We start from the raw sequence: 18,224 nt of genomic DNA on the forward strand, positions 1-18,224 counted from the left end.
CAAAATCTCCTGTCTGCTCCCCTGACTATAGAGTCTCCAATGACGACAGCTGTCCTCTTAACCATCCCATCTTTCTGCACCACAGAGTCAGACTCAGTGCCAGAGGCCCTGCTACCGTGGCTCACACCTGGTCGGTCGTCCCCACCAACAGTATCCAGGACGGTAAACTTATTATTCAGGGGAATGGCTGCAGGGGTGCTCTGCACTACCTGTCTACTCAACTTTGCTTTCCTCCCCTCTGACTGTCACCCAACGACCTGCTTCCGGTACCCTAGGTGTGACTACCTCCCTGTAGCTCTCAGGGAGGTAGTCACACAGCAAAACGCAGCAAGGAATCTATTAAATCTTTGAAATGGATGGAATGTATTAAGTAAGTTTTCATGCAAACTGTTAATAGGTAAATACCAGGAAACGTTTAAACTTGTACTAAAAATGATTAACAACTGGGAATGCCTTTCCAGTGTGCTAATCTTTGAGGCAATAAAAAAAAATCAGAATCTGCCATAGGTTTCTTTGCAAGAATGGATTTGATGGGCTGAATTCTGGGACACTTCTATACTGGTTTCCAAAGCTTTACTCCTGAGATTTCAACACATAATCTCAGATGACAATTCACTGCAGAATTATTAGAATACTACACAGAGGACCTTCTCTGCTCACTCTGTTGGACATAAACGATTTACTGGCTGATTTTGAGGAAGAGCATGGGAGTTCAACCAGCACCCAAGCTGACATTATTCTTCAATCAATATATAGGCATCTGTTAGTCTTGTGAGACCATGGATTTATGCCTTGGAAGGTTTCCAGGGCGCAGGCCTGGGCAAGGTTGTATGGAAGACCGGCAGTTGCCCATGCTGTAAGTCTCCCCTCTCCACGCCACCGATGTTGTCCAAGGGAAGGGCACTAGGACCGATGCAGCTTGGCACCGGTGTCGTTGCAGAGCAATGTGTGGTTAAGCACCTTGCTCAAGGACACAACACGCTGCCTCAGCTGAAGCTCGAACTAGTGACCTTCAGATCACTAGACCAACACCTTAACCACTTGGCCACGTGCCAACACAATCAATAACAGAGTAACCATATCACCTGATCACTTATCTTTTTTAAAAAAATCTTGCCATCCACTTACACAAAACGAGGAATATGCAACTAGAATTAATGGGAGAAGGCAAAACTCCACGTTGACATTTAGGAATAGATTGAATAGATTATTAAAATAAAGGGGAAGAAAGAGATATTAGAACTAGGATGCAGATGAATAAGTGGCTGAAGAACTAGAGCAGCGGGCAGGGCTTCAGATTTCTGGATCAATTGGATCTCTTCTGGGGCAATGCATGACCTGTACAAATGGATGGATTATGCCTGACCTGGAGGGGGACCAATGTCCTTGTGGACAGGTTTGCTAGAGCTGTTGAGGAGGGTTTAAACTAATTTGGCAAGGGGGTGGGAACAGGAATGATAGGGCTGAAGAGGGAGCAGTTGGTATGCAAGCAGAGGCAGTGTGTAGTGAGACTGGCAGGAAGGACAGGCAGATGACACGCAAAACTGCAGTCAGTGGGATGAGTTGGCAGTGTAACATGGGGATAAAACCTAAAAGGGTAACGAGTACAAAAGATGTTATATTTCAGTGCACGCAGTATATGGAATAAGGTAGCACAGTTAGAGATTGGCAGATATGATGTTGTCAGCATCACTGAGTCATGACTGAAAGAAGATTATAGTTGGGAGCTTAATGTCCAAGAATACACATTGTATTGAAAGATAAGGCAGGTAGGCAGAGGGTTTGCCATGGTTCTTTTTGTAAGAAATGAAATCAAATTCTTAGGAAGAGGTGACAGGATTGGAAGATGTAGAATCCTTGTTGGTAGAGTTAAGACTCTGATGGGAATTATATACAGGCCAAGCAGTAGCCCGAATGTGGGCTACAAATTACACTGGCAGATAGAAAACACATGTCAAAGGGCAGTGTTCTGATAGTCATGGGGGATTTCAATATACAGGTAGACTGGGAAAATTGGGTTGGTGCTAGATCCCAAGGGATAGAATTTGTAGAATGCCCACAAGATGGCTTTTTAGAGCAAATTGTGGTTGAGTCTACTAGAGGAAAGGTTATTCTGAATTGGGTGTCCTGTAATGAACCAGGTTTGATTAAGGTAAAGGAAGCCTTAAGAAGTAGTGATCATAATATGATAGAATTCACACTGCAATTTGAGAGAGAGAAAAGCTAAAATCAGATGTATCAGTACTACAGTAGAGTAAAGGGAATTATAGGGGCATGAGAGAGGAACTGGCCAAAGTTGATTGGAAGGGGACACTTTCAGGATGACAGCAGAACAGCAATGGCTGGAGTTTCACGAAGCAATTCAGAACGGGGATGATAGATTTGTCTAAAGAAGGAGTGGTATTCTAAAGGCAGGATGACACAACCATGGATGACAAGGGGAGTCAAAGATGACATAAAAGCAAAAGAGAGTGCATATACAGTAATAGAGCAAAAATTGGTGAGAAGTTAAGAAAATAGGGAAACCTTTAAAAACCAACAAAAGGTAACTAAAAAGCTGTAATATGAAAGCAAGCTAGCTAATAATATCACAAAGGATACCAAAGGTTTTTTCCAAATATACAGTGTAAAGAGTAAAGAAGAAGCAAGAACAGTGAAAAGTGACAGTGGAGAGATAGTAATGGGGACAAGGAAATAGGCAAACTGAATAAGTAATGTGCCGGAAGTTCAAGAGTGTCAGGGGGCAGATGTGAGGGCAGTTGCTATTACTAGGGAGAAGGTGCTTTGGAAGCTGAAAGGTCCGAAGGGAAATAAGTCACCTGGGCCAGATGGACTACACCCCAGGTTTCTGAGAGAGGTAGCTGAAGAGACTGTGGAGACATTAGTAATGTTCTTTCAGGAATAACTGGATTCTGGCATGGTTCAGGAGGACTGGAAAATTACAAGTGTCACTCCACTCTCCATGAGGGGAAGGAGACAAAAGAAAGAAAATTATAGACCAGTTAGCCTGACCTCAGTGGTTGAGAAGATGTTGGAGTCGATTGTTAAGGATGAGGTCTCAGGATACCTGGAGACACACGATAAAATAGGTCAAAATTGGCATGGTTTCTTTAAGGGGAAATCTGTCAAATCTGTTGGAATTTTTTGAAGAGGAAATAAGAAGCAGGATACACTAAGGTGTGTCAGTGGGTGTTGTTTACTAGAACTTTCAGAAGGCCTTTGACAGGGTGCCAAACATAAGGCTGCTTAACAAGACAGGAGCCCATGGTATTACAAAAAAGATACTAGCATAGAAAACGTAGAAAACCTACAGCACAATACAGGCCCTTCGGCCTACAAAGCTGTGCTGAACATGTCCTTACCTTAGAAATTACCTAGGGTTACCCATAGCCCTCTCTTTTTCTGAGCTCAATGTACCTATCCAGGAGTCTCTTAAAAGACCCTATTGTATCTGCCTCCACCACCGTTGCCGGCAGCCCATTCCACGCACTCACCACTCTCTGCGTAAAAAACTTACCCCTGATATCTCCTCTGTACCTACTTCCAAGCACCTTAAAACTGTGCCCTCTCGTGCTAGTCATTTCAGCCCTGGGAAAAAGCCTCTGACTATCCACACGATCAATACCTCTCATCATCTTATACACCTCTATTAGGTCACCTCTCATCCTCTGTCGCTCCAAGGAAAAAAGGCCGAGTTCACTCAAGCTATTCTCGTAAAGCATGCTCCCCAATTCAGGCAACATCCTTGTAAATCTCCTCTGCACCCTTTCTATGGTTTCCACATCCTTGCCATAGTGAGGTGACAAGAACTGAGCACAGTACTCCAAGTGGGTTCTGACCAGGGTCCTATATAGCTGCAACATTACCTCTTGGCTCCTAAACTCAATCTCACAATTGATGAAGGCCAATGCACTGTATGCTTTCTTAACTAAAGAATCAACCTGCGCAGCAGCTTTGAGTGTCTTATGGATTCGGACCCCAAGATCCCTCTGATCCTCCACACTGTCAAGATTCTTACCATTAATACTATATTCTGCCATCATATTTGACCTACCAAAGTGAACCACCTCACACTTATCTGGGTTGAACTCAATCTGCCACTTCTCAGCCCAGTTTTGCATCCTATCAATGTCCCGCTGTAACCTCTGACAGCCCTCCACACTATCCACAACACCTCCAACCCTTAGTGTCATCAGTAAATTTACTAACCCATCCCTCCACTTCCTCATCCAGGTCATTTATAAAAATCACGAAGAGTAGGGATCCCAGAACAGATCCCTGAGGCACACCACTGGTGACCAATGTTCCCTCTAATTTTTAGTAGTCAGCGTGCACAAAAACCTTATGTTGTGCTATTTTTTTTCCTGTGACAAAAGTATGTGCGCATTGAATGCACACATGGCAGAGTTTATGAGGTTTACAAAATATTTGACATAAAACTGCACAGAATAACAACAAAATAATATATATACTTAAGTCACTCAGTTATTTTTCTCTCTCCTGTCTTTGGCATTTACCCATTCTTTGTAAACTATCTAGACTAATAGAACTTCCATTCAATTGATAGCTTTTGATTCTCATTAACATATCCAAATGACATTCACCTAAATGGTTTCTCGGCTTGTTTTTCAGTTGATTCATTAGGCTAAAACCTCGCTCACAGTCCGCACTAGTTGCAAAAAAAGTTCCCCCAATGTCCATCAACTGTGCAAGGTCACGAAACTGCTCATTTTGAAGTACAAATGCCACCCTATGAGCAAGGTTTAAAATCAGTTTGGATTTAATTTTTTCTTGTATGGAAAATTTGAAATCATTAAACTGTGTAACTATTACAGTACTTTCAGCTAGAAAATCATGATATTTTAGACATAAGGCATTAACTTGTTCATCACCAAATGTGAAGTCACAATCTGCAATTGTGGAGAAGTCAAAAGCTGACCAATCTTGTACCTCATCTTCAGGAAACCTTTCCTCTAAATGAATACAAGGACTATTTATAAAATTCAACAGCGAACTTGTATCTACTGTGACGTTTTCTTCATGTTGTTGGCTTAGCAAAACTTTAACTTTGTCACTCCACAAAACATTGTCTCCCAAATACTGCTTTCTTATCTTGTTAATTTTGCCTCACGCAAAATGAAGTGATGCAGCTGTACAAACCGGAACAGGAAAGGTGATGTGATGTAAATTAGTGATGTGCATTGTGGTAGCTGAAAAACCGACTAACTAGTTAACAGAAACATTTACCTAAAAGATTTTCAATAAGTATAATTATTAATTACTACATTATTTTAGGTAACTTACCTTTTGTTAATTTCCTTTGTACGCTGGTTGAAGACGTGTGTGCACGCGCACACGCGCATAGTTTAGTAGAAATATAGCTGGCGACCGACCTCCATGCAGAATATGACTCGTCTACAATTACTCTTTGCCTTCTGTGGGCAAACTAGTTCTGGATCTACGAAGCAATGTCCCCTTGCATCCCATGCCTCCTTACTTTCCCAATAAGCCTGGCATGGAGTACCTTGTCAAATGCCTTGCTGAAATCCATATACACTACATCTACTGCTCTACCTTCATCAATGTGTTCAGTCACATCCTCAAAAAATTTAATCAGGGTCGTAAGACATGACCTGCCTTTCATAAAGCCATGCTGACTATTCCTAATCATACTATGCCTCTCCAAATGTTCATAAATCCTGCCTCTCAGGATCTTCTCCATCAACTTACCAACCACTGAAGTAAGACTCAGAAGAAGAAGAAGAAAGCCCTTAACTCTGAGTGGAGTCATCACAATGCTGTCGTGACGGCGTTTTTTTTAGCAGGCTTTCTTATTTTTGCAAGTCTGAGTTGCTAGCTCGATGCTCAAACCAGCAAGGATGGAAAAGCGTGCAAGGGAGCTGGCTGGATTCGAACTCGGGAGCCTTCATTCCGAAATCCGGCGCTGATGCCATTATGCTACCAGCCAGCGAAGAAAGGCTCACTGGTCTATAATTTCCTGGGCTATCTGTACTCCCTTTCTTGAATAATGGAACAACATCCGCAAACCTCCAATCCTCTGGAATCTCTCCCCTCCCCATTGATGATGCAAAGATCATTGCCAGAGGCTCAGCAATCTCATCCCTCGCCTCCCACAGTAGCCTGGGGTATATCTCATCCGGTCCTGGTGACTTATCCAACTTGATGCTTTCCAAAAGCTCCAGCACATCCTCTTTCTTAATATCTACATGCTCAAGCTGCAAGTCATCCCTACAATCGCCAAGATCCTTTTCCTTAGTGAATACTGAAGCAAAGTACTCATTAAGTACCTCTGCTATCTCCTCCGGTTCCATACACATTTGATTGGTCCTATCCTCTCACAACTTATCCTCTTGCTCTTCATGTACTTGTAGAATGCCTTGGGGTTTTTCTTAATCCTGTCCACCAAGGCCTTCTCATGGCCCCCTTCTGGCTCTCCTAATTTCTTTCTTAAGCTCCTTTCTGCTAGCCTTATAATCTTCTAGATTTCTATCATTACCTAGATTTTTGAACCTTTCGTAAGCTCTTCTTTTCTTCTGGACTAGATTTACAACAGCCTTTGTACACCATGGTTCCTGTACCCTACCACCCTTTCCTTATCTCATTGGAACTTACCTATGCAGAACTCCACGCAAATATCCCCTGAACATTTACCTCATTTCTTCTGTACATTTCCCTGAGAACATCTGTTCCCAATTTATACTTCCAAGTTCCTGCCTTATAGCCTCATATTTTCCTTACTCCAATTAAATGCTTTCCTGACTTGTCTGTTCCTATCCCTCTCCGATGCTATGGTAAAGGAGATAGAATTGTGATCACTATCTTTAACATGCTCTCCCACTAAGAGATCTGACATTTGACCAGGTTCATTTCCCGATACCAGATCAAGTACAGCCTCTCCTCTTGTAGGCTTATCTACATATTGTGTCAAGAAACATTCTTGAACACACCTAACAAACTCCACCCCATCTACACCCCTCACTCCAGGGACATGCCAATCGACATTTGGGAAATTAAAATCTCCCACCACAACAACCCTGTTATTATTACACCTTTCCAGAATCTGTCTCCCTATCTGCTCCTTGATGTCCCTGTTACTATTTGGGTGGTCTATAAAAAACACCCAGTAAAGTTATTGACCCCTTCCTGTTACTAACTTCCACCCACAGAGACTCCGTAGACAATCTCTCCATGTCTTCCTCCTGATCTCTGATCAACAGTGCCACGCCCCCACCTCTTTTACCTCCCTCCCTGTCCTGGCTCTCGAAGTAACCATTCCTGCCCCTGAGCCATACAAGTCTCTGTAATGGCCACAACATCATAGCTCCAAGTACTGATCCACTCCCTAAGCTCATCCGCTTTGTTCATAATACTCCTTGTTATAATACACCTTTACCATAATACACCTCAAACCATCAGTCTGAGCACATCCCTTCTCTATCATCTGCCTATCCTCTCTCTCACACTGTCTCCAAGCTTTCTCTATTTCTGAGCCAACCGCTTCTTCCTCCATCTCTTCAGTTTGGTTCCCACCTCCCAGCAATCCTAGTTTAAACTCACCCCAATGGCCTTAGCAAACCTCCCTGCCAGGATGTTGGTCCCCCTGGGATTCAAGTGCAACCCGTCCTTTTTGTACAGGTCACTCCTGCCCCAAAAGAGGTCCCAAAGTTCCAGAAATCTGAATCCCTGCCCCCTGCTCCAATCCCTCAGCCACGCATTTATCCTCCACCTCACTCTATTCCTATACTCACTGTCACATGGCATGGGCAGTAATCCCAAGATTACTACCTTTGAGGTCCTGCTTCTCAACTTCCTTCCTAACTCCCTGTAGTCTGCTTTCAGGACCTCCTCCCTTTTCCTGCCTATGTCGTTGGTACCAATATGTACCACGACCTCTGGCTGTTCTCCTTCCCACTCAGGATATCGTGGACGTGATCAGAAACATCCCGGACCCTGGCACCTGAGAGGCAAACTACCATCCATGCTTCTTTCCTGCATCCACAGAATCGCCTGTCTGACCCCCTAACTATGGAGTCCCCTATCACTGCTGCCATCCTCTTCCTTTCCCTAATCTTCTGAGCCACAGGGCCAGACTCTGTGCCAGAGGCGCAGCTACTGTTGCTTCCCCCAGTAGGCCGTCCCCCCAACAGTAATCAAGCAGGAGTACTTATTGTTAAGGGGTATAGCCACAGGTGTGCTCTCTAGTATCTGACTCCTGTCCTTCCCTCTCCTGACTGTTACCCGCTCATCCGTCACCCCAGGCACCAGTGTGACTACCTGCCTATAACTCCTCTCTATCACCTGCTCACTTTCCCTGACTAGATGAAGGTCATCGAGCTGCATCTCCAGTTCCCTAACCCAGTCCCTAAGGAACTGCAGTTTGACGCACCTGGTGCAGGTGTGGTCATCCGGGTGGCTGGGAGTCTCCCTAACTTCCCACATCCGACACCAAGCACAGAACACCGGCCTCACACACATTCTTCCTGTCTGTATCCTACACACGCAACCTACCTCGCCTCCATCTGTTATCGCTAAAGCCCCATTGAGCCAAAGCTTTTCTACTCTGTCTCCCTCTACTCTGATGCCCGGTGCTCCGGCACCCGCTCTATAAGGTGTCTCCTTTTAAACTCTTCTCGCTGTTCTCACTGGCTGATGTCCACGCGCTTGCTCAGTCATACCCCGATCAAACCGCTGAAGAAATAACCAACCCATGGACAGGGGATTGGCTGATGGGAGGCAAAGAGCAGGAACAAAGGAAGTGTTTTATGGTTGCTTATGAAAGTGACGTTCAATCTGCAACCAACATTATACTATTTTAGTGCTCAAATTATTTATACTCATCATTAATAAAACTTACCCAAGATCAATGTAGCTGTTGATGCTTACAATCAGGAGTGGCAGTGGGTCTTGGACATTCTGTTTTCTGACCTTCAGGTTTTCTTGGTAGCTGGATTCGAATCACACAGAAACAAAAGCTGATTAATATGTTAACTCCTGCTGCAATAGCAGTCTAATGGACAAGTAAACTTATTCCTTATATTTGATAATATCTCAATTATTCAACAGACTACTTTCAACATTTTGATAGATGGATTCACATGTTTAGTTCCTGGGTAAAACTAGAAGGAGAAATGAAAATATATTTCACAGTCAAACGTGTTCTTTAATTTAAAAAATTGTTGGTGTCTAACTTCGAATGATAATGTTCATTTATAGCCTTTTATTATTTTTACTATGCTCAATTGTTGGTTAACTGCAACATAAAAATGCAAACAAATTCTGGCATTCAAACTTAGGGGAGCAGAATTGGAAAATAAGGAAGTAAGCTGACATCTTTTTGGAGCCTTTGTTGATGACAGCTAGGCTGCTGTGCATAGGTCGTGCACAATATAAAAACACAGGAAACCCAGTGAAGGGAAAGCAATTCACAAAGCTGATGGTCGAAGTTTGTACATGTCAGAAGAGGCTGCATTCCTTTTTTGAAAACCTTGATAATGAGGACCTTAAAATTATAAATATAGGGGAGATGTTTCTATTTGTAGAAATGCTATATACAAACTGCCATAAACTAACACATTAATAAACCTACTGGGAAATTTGGAAGAACTCTCTACATGGAGAGTGGCCCAGTGATGCAGCTAAAAGAGCCATTGGTTCACAATGCCAGATACCCAAGTCCAAACATGACATTGAGGGCTGACTGTGTGAAGTTTGCATACCATCTGATTTCTTCTTCAAGTTAAATCAAGTCGCTTTTATTGTCATTTCGATCATAAACTGCTGGTGCTGGACTGGTGCAGAGCCAACAACCTATCTCCTCCAGGACCATGGTGCTACATGAAACAACACAAAACTACACTAGACTATGTGAGACAACACAAAACTACATTAGACTTCAGACCTACACCGGACTACATAAAGTGCACAAAACAGTGCAAGACAGTACAATAATTAATAAACAAGACAATAGGCACAGTAAAGGACAAATTACAATATAATAATAAATGATGTAAATGTAAATATAAACAATGTTTTAGCAGGAATTGAGAAAGAAATGAACAAGAATTGCAAAGAGAGTGGAGTGGTATTCAGGTAGGGTGTGTGTGGGTGTGTGTGTGTGTGTGTGTGTGTGTGTGTGTGTGTGTGTGTAGGTTAGTGTCAGTCTAGACTCTGGGAATTGAGGACTCTGTGAGCCACATGGAGAGGATATTGATGGGCTCACAGAGTGCACCACTGAATACATCAACTTCTGTGTGGACTGCAATGTTCCGACAAGAACTGTCCATTGTTATTCAAATAACAAGCCATGGGTGACAAAGGACATTAAGGACATCCTGAACGCTAAAAAGAGGGCATTTAGAGATGGAAATAGGGAGGAGCTGAGGGCAATACAGAGGGACCTGAAAGCCAGGATCAGGGAGGCTAAAGACAGGTACAGGAGGAAGCTTGAGTGAACCTGCAGCAGAACAACATGAGAGAGGTCTGGAGTGGGATGAGGACCATCACTGGGTTCCAGCAAACTAGCAACAGAGGAGCTGAAGGCAGTGTGGACAGGGCCAATGAACTTAACCTGTTCTTAACAGATTTGACATTGTGGCCCCTGCCCATCCCCCACATGAGCCATCTGTTGTCGGCCCCCAACCAACACATATTCCACTCTCCCCTCCTACCCCTCCTCGCAGTCCCCCACCCTGCTCTCATGACTATACCCCTTCCCCACACGAAACCACTACAGTGGGCTTCACAGCTGAACAGGTGAGAAGACAGCTGAAACGTCTCAACCCAAGCAAGGCTGCAGCACCGGATGGTGTCAGTACCAGGGTGCTCAAAGCCTGTGCCCCTCAGCTATGCGGAGTACTTCGCCATGTATTCAACCTGAGCCTGAGGCTCCGGAGGGTTCCTGTGCTGTGGAAGACGTCCTGCCTCGTCCCTGTGCCAAAGACGCCACGCCCCAGCGGCCTCAATGACTACAGACCGGTGGCATTGACCTCCCACATCATGAAGACCCTGGAGAGACTTGTTCTGGAGCTGCTCCGGCCTATGGTCAGGCCACACTTAGATCCCCTCCAGTTCGCTTACCAGCCCCGACTAGGAGTTGAGGATGCCATCGTCTACCTGCTGAACCATGTCTACACCCGCCTGGACAAGCCAGCGAGCACTGTGAGGGTCATGTTTTTTGACTTCTCCAGTGCGTTCAACACCATCCGCCCTGCTCTGCTGGGGGAGAAGCTGACAGCGATGCAGGTGGATGCTTCCCTGGTGTCATGGATTCTTGATTACCTGACTGGCAGACCACAGTACGTGTGCTTGCAACACTGTGTGTCCGACAGAGTGATCAGCAGCACTGGGGCTCCACAGGGGACTGTCTTCTCTCCCTTTCTCTTCACCATTTACACCTCGGACTTCAACTACTGCACAGAGTCTTGTCATCTTCAGAAGTTTTCGGATGACTCTGCCATAGTTGGATGCATGAGCAAGGGAGATGGGGCTGAGTACAGGGCTCTGGTAGGAAACTTTGTCACATGGTGTGAGCAGAATTATCTGCAGCTTAATGTGAAAAAGACTAAGGAGCTGGTGGTAGACCTGAGGAGAGCCAAGGTACCGGTGACCCCTGTTTCCATCCAGGGAGTCAGTGTGGACATGGTGGAGGATTACAAATACCTGGGGATACGAATTGACAATAAACTGGACTGGTCAAAGAACACTGAGGCTGTCTACAAGAAGGGTCAGAGCCATCTCTATTTCCTGAGGAGACTGAGGTCCTTTAACATCTGCCGGACGATGCTGAGGATGTTCTACGAGTCTGTGGTGGCCAGTGCTATCATGTTTGCTGTTGTGTGCTGGGGCAGCAGGCTGAGGGTAGCAGACACCAACAGAATCAACAAACTCATTTGTAAGGCCAGTGATGTTGTGGGGATGGAACTGGACTCTCTGACGGTGGTGTCTGAAAAGAGGATGCTGTCCAAGTTGCATGCCATCTTGGACAATGTCTCCCATCCACTACATAATGAACTGGGTGGGCACAGGAGTACATTCAGCCAGAGACTCATTCCACCGAGATGCAACGCAGAGCGTCATAGGAAGTCATTCCTGCCTGTGGTCATCAAACTTTACAACTCCTCCCTTGGAGGGTCAGACACCCTGAGCCAATAGGCTGGTCCTGAACTTATTTCCTGGCATAACTTACATATTACTATTTAACTAATTATGGTTTTATTACTATTTATTATTTATGGTGCAACTATAATGAAAACCAATTTCCCCCAGGATCAATAATGTATGACTATGACTAATGGCGTGGGGAAAGAAACTGTTACACAGTCTGGTTGTGAGAGCCCGAATGCCTCGGTAACTTTTGCCAGATGGCAGGAGAGAGAAGAGTTTGTATGAGGGGTGTGTGGGGTCTTTCACAATGCTGTTGGCTTTACGGGTGCAGCGTGTAGTGGTGCTCTTGTTCCCACCCGTACCTCAAAAAAAAAGTGGTTGGCAAGTTAATTGGCCACTGTAAGTTGTACTTCGTGTGTAAGTAAATGGCAGAATCTAGGGGTGGTTGATGAGAAAATAGGGAAAGTGTGAAAAAGGGATTAATTTACAATCAGTGTAGAATGGATGGCTGAGGGTCAGAACACACTCAGTGGGCCAAATTGTCTTTTTCCATGTTGCACTTCTCTCTCTGCAACTCTGGTTAGAAGGTGGAACCTGATGCCTTTGTGGTGAAGTTATTGATAAAAGGAAGAGAAGAAATTATAACTAGGGTTATATGAGGTGACTTCCATTGAATGTCATATTTCTATGTCAAGGCACTCCTGCATGATCCTGTCATTTTATGAAGAGAAGGCATTCTCTAAAACCAAAAGGGAAATTGAGAAACTACACAAATATAGTAAGACTGGAAACACATATTCCAGATTTAAACATTCCTAATAGGATAATTAATATTTTTTCTTTTTCCACCAGAGAAGCACTCTCAAACGATGTAGAATAAATGCTGCAACATTAAACCCGGTTCTATATTCCCCTGCTGGATTACATTTTCTCTTACTATCCTTTATTATACAATAGACATTAAAATCTGAATCTCTGAGTAAACTGCTTCAGAAGAAGCTGTCACTAATCATTCAGATTTGCAGTAACTTACTGTAGTTCCACTGCTACAAAAATCACCTGGGTAACTGCGGCTGGAGAGAAATGTCTGTAAACAGGGTTGCCATGAACACAATTAAAGCAATAATAAAAAATTACCAGTGAATTAAATTTGTTAATTCTTTCAGGCAGTAACATAAAACTTTCTCCTTTAAATCTTTGCTGATCTTGCCAGATTCATTCAGGTATGCACCAATGATCTGAAAAGTTAAAACAACCGAGGTTATTATTTGAGGATCCATATTTAATTTTCTCAATGAAGCTGGCTGAAAAAATACAAACTACATTTGTATATTGTTTATAATATTTGGAATGTCAGATTTAATGTTTATGTTCATTATACTTGAAGTGAATTCCAGTCATTAACCACATCCTGTATTGAATTACATTGGTATGTGAAGGAATCCATTTCATATCCCATGGTTAATGTGAATCATAGAGCAATAGCAAAGCCAGAATAATCACTGAAAGTTTTTTTAAAGCTTTTCCCAGAACATCTGGAACTGTATGCTTAAATTTCTCCTTTCACTCAGTTACAGATGAACCCCACATTACAGGAATGGTTGCATTCCTAGAAAATTGTCGGTATCGCAATTTTCTATAATACAAAGCTACATTATCTGCACATGCTTCAAGAAACGACAGTTGAAAATAATAAATATACTGTACTTGTCCATTTACTTTATCTTCCACATAAATTCTTTGAGAATAAATTTTGCGCTGCATCTCAAACTTTTTGGGCAGTGATTTGGAAATTTTGTGAAGGTGAATATTTGTTACCCAAAAGACCTGAATGCTAAGTTGGGGGTGCTGCCTGTATGTTATTTTCACCCAATCTTCAATGGCACCATTGTGCCAGTTTATCCAAAAATGAATGCATTCTTAGTGAAATGGTTTTAAATTTCCTTTCAGATCAGCAAATATTGACCTTCAAACTTCTTCAGGCAATGCATTCCAGAGTTAACGAAACTCCAGGTGAAAAAAATCTTTCCCAAATTCCATTCAGCTCACTTACTCCTTAAACATTTGCTGTCCTGTTATGGGCAGCTCTCCTAAAGTGCCTTCAATGTGCCTATCAGAATTTTATGCATCTGGTCTTGCCTTAGCCTTCTCAGCACAAAGCCCATCCAATCTTTCTTTCCTCACAGCTGTTGTATCTTACTGCTGAGCAACACTCTTTCCAATGCAATCACATCCCTTTTACAATGTGATGACCAGAACTGCATGCAGTACTCCAGGTATGAACTAATTGATGTTTCATATAGCTTTACCATAGGCCCCTGTGCCTCAGCTAATATAGGCAAGTATTCTGTTTGACTTCTGAACCACTTTAACTACCTGTGCTACTGCCTCCAAATATCCTCGTAAATGTACAGCAGGAGTGGGATGTGGGAAATCTGGGAGAACTCCAGTCCCCCAGGTAAACACATCTGCACCAGGTGCACTGAGCTGCAGCTCCTGACAGATCGTAGTAAGCAACTGGATCTGCAGCTCGATGACCTTTGACTCATACAGGACAACCAGGAGGCGGTAGACAGGAGCTACAGGGAGGTAGTCACCCCAAGGTTGCAGGAGACAGGAAAATGGGTGACTGTCAGGAGAAAGAGGGGAAATGCAGAGCCAGTGTAGAGTACACCTGTGGCTGTTCCCCTCAACATTAGATACTAGTGAGTGGGACGACCTACTGGGGGGAGCCACAGTGACCATGTCTCTGGCACTGAGTCTGGTGCTGTGGCTCAGGAGAATAGAGAGGTGAAGAGGACTGCAGTGTTGATAGAAGATTCCATAGACAGAGGAACAGAGATGAGGCTCTGTGGGTGTAATAGGGACACCCGGATAGTATGTTACTTCCCTGCTGCTGGGATCAGGGATGCCTCAGATCATGTCCATGGCATTCCCAAAGGCAAGGGTGAGCAGCCAGAAGTTTTGGTACATATTGGCACCAATAACATATTAGACAAGGTGAGGAGGTGCTGAAGAGAGATTTTAGGAAGCTAGGTAGAAAACTGAGAAACAGGACCTCCAGGGTAGTAATATCCGGATTTCTTCCTGTGCCACGTGCCAGTGAGGGTAAGAATAGGATGAATTGGTAGGTGAATGCATGGCTGAGGAACTGGTGCAGGGGGCAGCGGTTCAGATCATTGGGATCTCTACTAGGGAAGGTATGACCTGTACAAAGGGACGGGTGACACCTGAATCTCAGAAAGACCAATATCCTTGGGGGCAGGTTGGCTCGAGTTGTTCGGGTGGGTTTGAACTAATTTCGCAGCGGGATGGGAACCAGAGTATAGCGCTGAGGATGAGGTAGCTGGTTTACAAACAGAGGCAATGTGTATTGTGAGTCCTAGCAAGGAGAGGCTAACAATAGGACAAAATTGCAGTCAACAGGATGAGTTGCAAGGTAAAAGGTGGACAAAATCGAAAAGGGTGAATACAGGACTGAAGGTGTTACATATGAATGTGTGCAGTAAACGGAATAAGGTCAATGAACTTGTAGCACAGTTACAGATTGGCATGTATGATGTTGTAGGCATGGATGAAAGAAGATTATAGCTGGGAGCTTAATGCCCAAGGATTGTATCAAAAGGACAAGCAAGAAGGCAGAGGGGGTGGTGTGGCTCTGCTGGTAAAAAAAATTAAATTAAATCATTAGAAAGAGCTGACACAGGGTCAGAAGGTGTTGAATCATTGTGGATAGAGCTAAGGAACTGGAAGGGTAAAAAGACCCTGATGGGAGTTATATACAGACCCCCTGATGTGTACACACATCTACTGATGCTTCTGGACACATCTTCAGTGATGTTCCTGGAATCATCGAGTGTTTCGGGTCTTTCAACATCATACAACCTCCTCCAGGTGACCCAGCCGGGGCTGATCAGACCCCAGCTTGTATCCAGATGGCTAGCTACTTATGACTCCATGGCTCCCCTCTTTTGAGCCACAGCCATCTTGAGGCCCTCTCTGCCGCATCGGTGGTACTGCGGATGGCTCTCCTCTTCCTCTCTCCCTCGATGCCCAAAATGCTGAAGGCTCTAGCTAAGGAACTGGCTGTGAATCCCCTACAACCGACCTCCACTGGGAGACACCTCGCTCTCCGTCCAGCCTGCTGACAGTTGCTGACCAGTCCTGCCTCCAGAATTTGGTTAACATCTTCATCAAACTGCTTCCCCAGTGAAGTCATGTTAGCTGCAGGCCATTTGATCCGCCTCCTGTTAGACTTCACGCTAGAGGGATTAGTTTGCAACACTTGGAGGTTCCAGGCACTATGCGGTGACTCCGGGCCTGGCCCCTCCTTCCCAAACAGTAGTAAGGATGTGGTCAAGTTACAACGGGCGATAGAAAATACATGCCTAAAGGGCAATGTTACAATAGTCATGGGGAATTTCAATATGCAAGTAGATTGGGAAAATCAGGTTGATGCAGAATTTCAAGAGGGGGAATTTCTAGAATGTCCACAAATGGCTTTATAGAGCAGCTTGTCATTGAGCCCACTATTCTGCATTGGGTGTTGTGCAATGAAGCAGAATTGATAAGATAGCTTAAAGTAAAAGATCCCTTTGGGGAAAGTGATCATAATATGATCAAATTCACCCTGAAATCTGAGAAGGAGAAGCCAAAATCAGATGTATCAATATTACAGCGGAGTAAAGGGAATTACAGAGGCATGAGAGAGGAGTTGGCCAGAATTGATTGTTAAAGAACCCCAGCAGGGATGACAGCAGAGCACCAATGGCTGAAATTTCTGCAAGCAATGTGGAAGGCACAGGATATATACATCCCAAAGAAGGAAGAAGTATTCTAAAGGCAAAATGATACAATCATGGCTAACAGTGGTAATCAAAGTCAACATAAAAGCCAAAGAGAGGCCAAAAAGTAGTGGGAAGTTCGAGGATTGGGAAGCTTTTAATTACCAACAGAAGGAAAATAAAAAAAGTCACTGAGAAGGATAAGATGGAATATGAAAGTAAGCTAGCCAATAATATTAAAGAAGATATCAAAAGTTTCTTCAGATACATAAAGGGTAACAGAGGAGATAGTGGATAATGGACCTCTGGAAAACAACACTGGAGAGGTAGTATTGAGGAAACAAGGAAATGGCAGATGAACTGAATAAATATCTTGCATGTCTTCACTGTGGAAGACACTAGCAGTATGATGGAAGTTCCAAGTGTCAGGGGTCATGAAGTGTGTGAAGTTACCATTGCTAGGGAGAAGGTTCTTGGGAAACCAAGAGGGATTTCTCACAGGTTGGTGGCGGTTATTTAAAAAGAGAGCTTCAAGAGTGTTTGTCCATTGTACACAGCCTATCAGCAGCGTCAACAGAGCTTTACCAAGAAGGATTTCTCACAGGTCGGCAGCGGTTATTTAAAAAGGGAGCTTTGAGAGTGTTTGTCCATTGTACGTGGCCTATCAGTGGCTATAACCAGAGCACCAATTATGAGTTAGATGGCAGGGAAGGTTCAGGCATAAAAAGGGAGACACTGCCTAGCGGAGTGGTCATCGATGGAGTGATCTGAAGCAGTGTGGCAGGGCTTTGGCTCATTCGGCCTTCGGTGAGGTAAGAGGGTGAGTGGACTTAATTTTTTTTCTTTCCTTTTTTTTTAAAAAGAGGACTAAAGAGCAAGTCTGCAGAGTTAGTACTTTGCTCTGGGTGTTAGATGTGGGAATCCTGGGAATCTTCCAGTCTCCCAGCTGGCCACACCTGCGCCAGGTTCACTGAGATGCAGCTTCTGAGAGACCGTGTTAGGGATCTGGAGCTGCGGCTTGATGACCTACATTTTATTAGGGAAAATAAGCAGGAGATAGATAGAAACTACAGGGGGTTAGTCATCCTAAGGCTGCAGTTGTTAGAGAAGTGGGTGACTGTCAGGGAAGGGATGGGAGGAGCTCAGATAGCAGAGAGCACACCCGTGGCCATCCCCCTCAGTAATCGCTATTTCATTTTGGATGCTATTGGGGGGGCGGGTGAACTGACAGAGGACGACTACAGCGATCGGGTCTCTGGCACTCTGCCTGGTTCCGTGGTGCAGAAGGAAGAGAAGAAGATGAGGAATGTGGTAGCC

The 18,224-nt window shown here is 44.1% G+C and overlaps 1 protein-coding gene across 3 annotated transcripts in view; it reads right to left on the reverse strand.

The window, feature by feature from the left end:
• Positions 1-18,224, reverse strand: part of LOC140203941 (exocyst complex component 3-like) — a 74,434-nt gene that overhangs the window by 24,344 nt on the left and 31,866 nt on the right. For all 3 annotated transcript variants that reach the window (XM_072270139.1, XM_072270129.1, XM_072270121.1), the window contains exons 8-9: positions 13,261-13,361; positions 8,876-8,965 (exon numbers count right to left, since the gene is read on the reverse strand). In XM_072270139.1, coding sequence (XP_072126240.1) covers positions 8,876-8,965; positions 13,261-13,361 — 191 coding nt within the window. The remainder of the gene's footprint in view (positions 1-8,875; positions 8,966-13,260; positions 13,362-18,224) is intronic.

The sequence above is a fragment of the Mobula birostris genome, chromosome 1 (assembly GCF_030028105.1).
Source record: "Mobula birostris isolate sMobBir1 chromosome 1, sMobBir1.hap1, whole genome shotgun sequence".
In the NCBI taxonomy this organism is placed as follows: Eukaryota; Metazoa; Chordata; class Chondrichthyes; order Myliobatiformes; family Myliobatidae; genus Mobula; species Mobula birostris.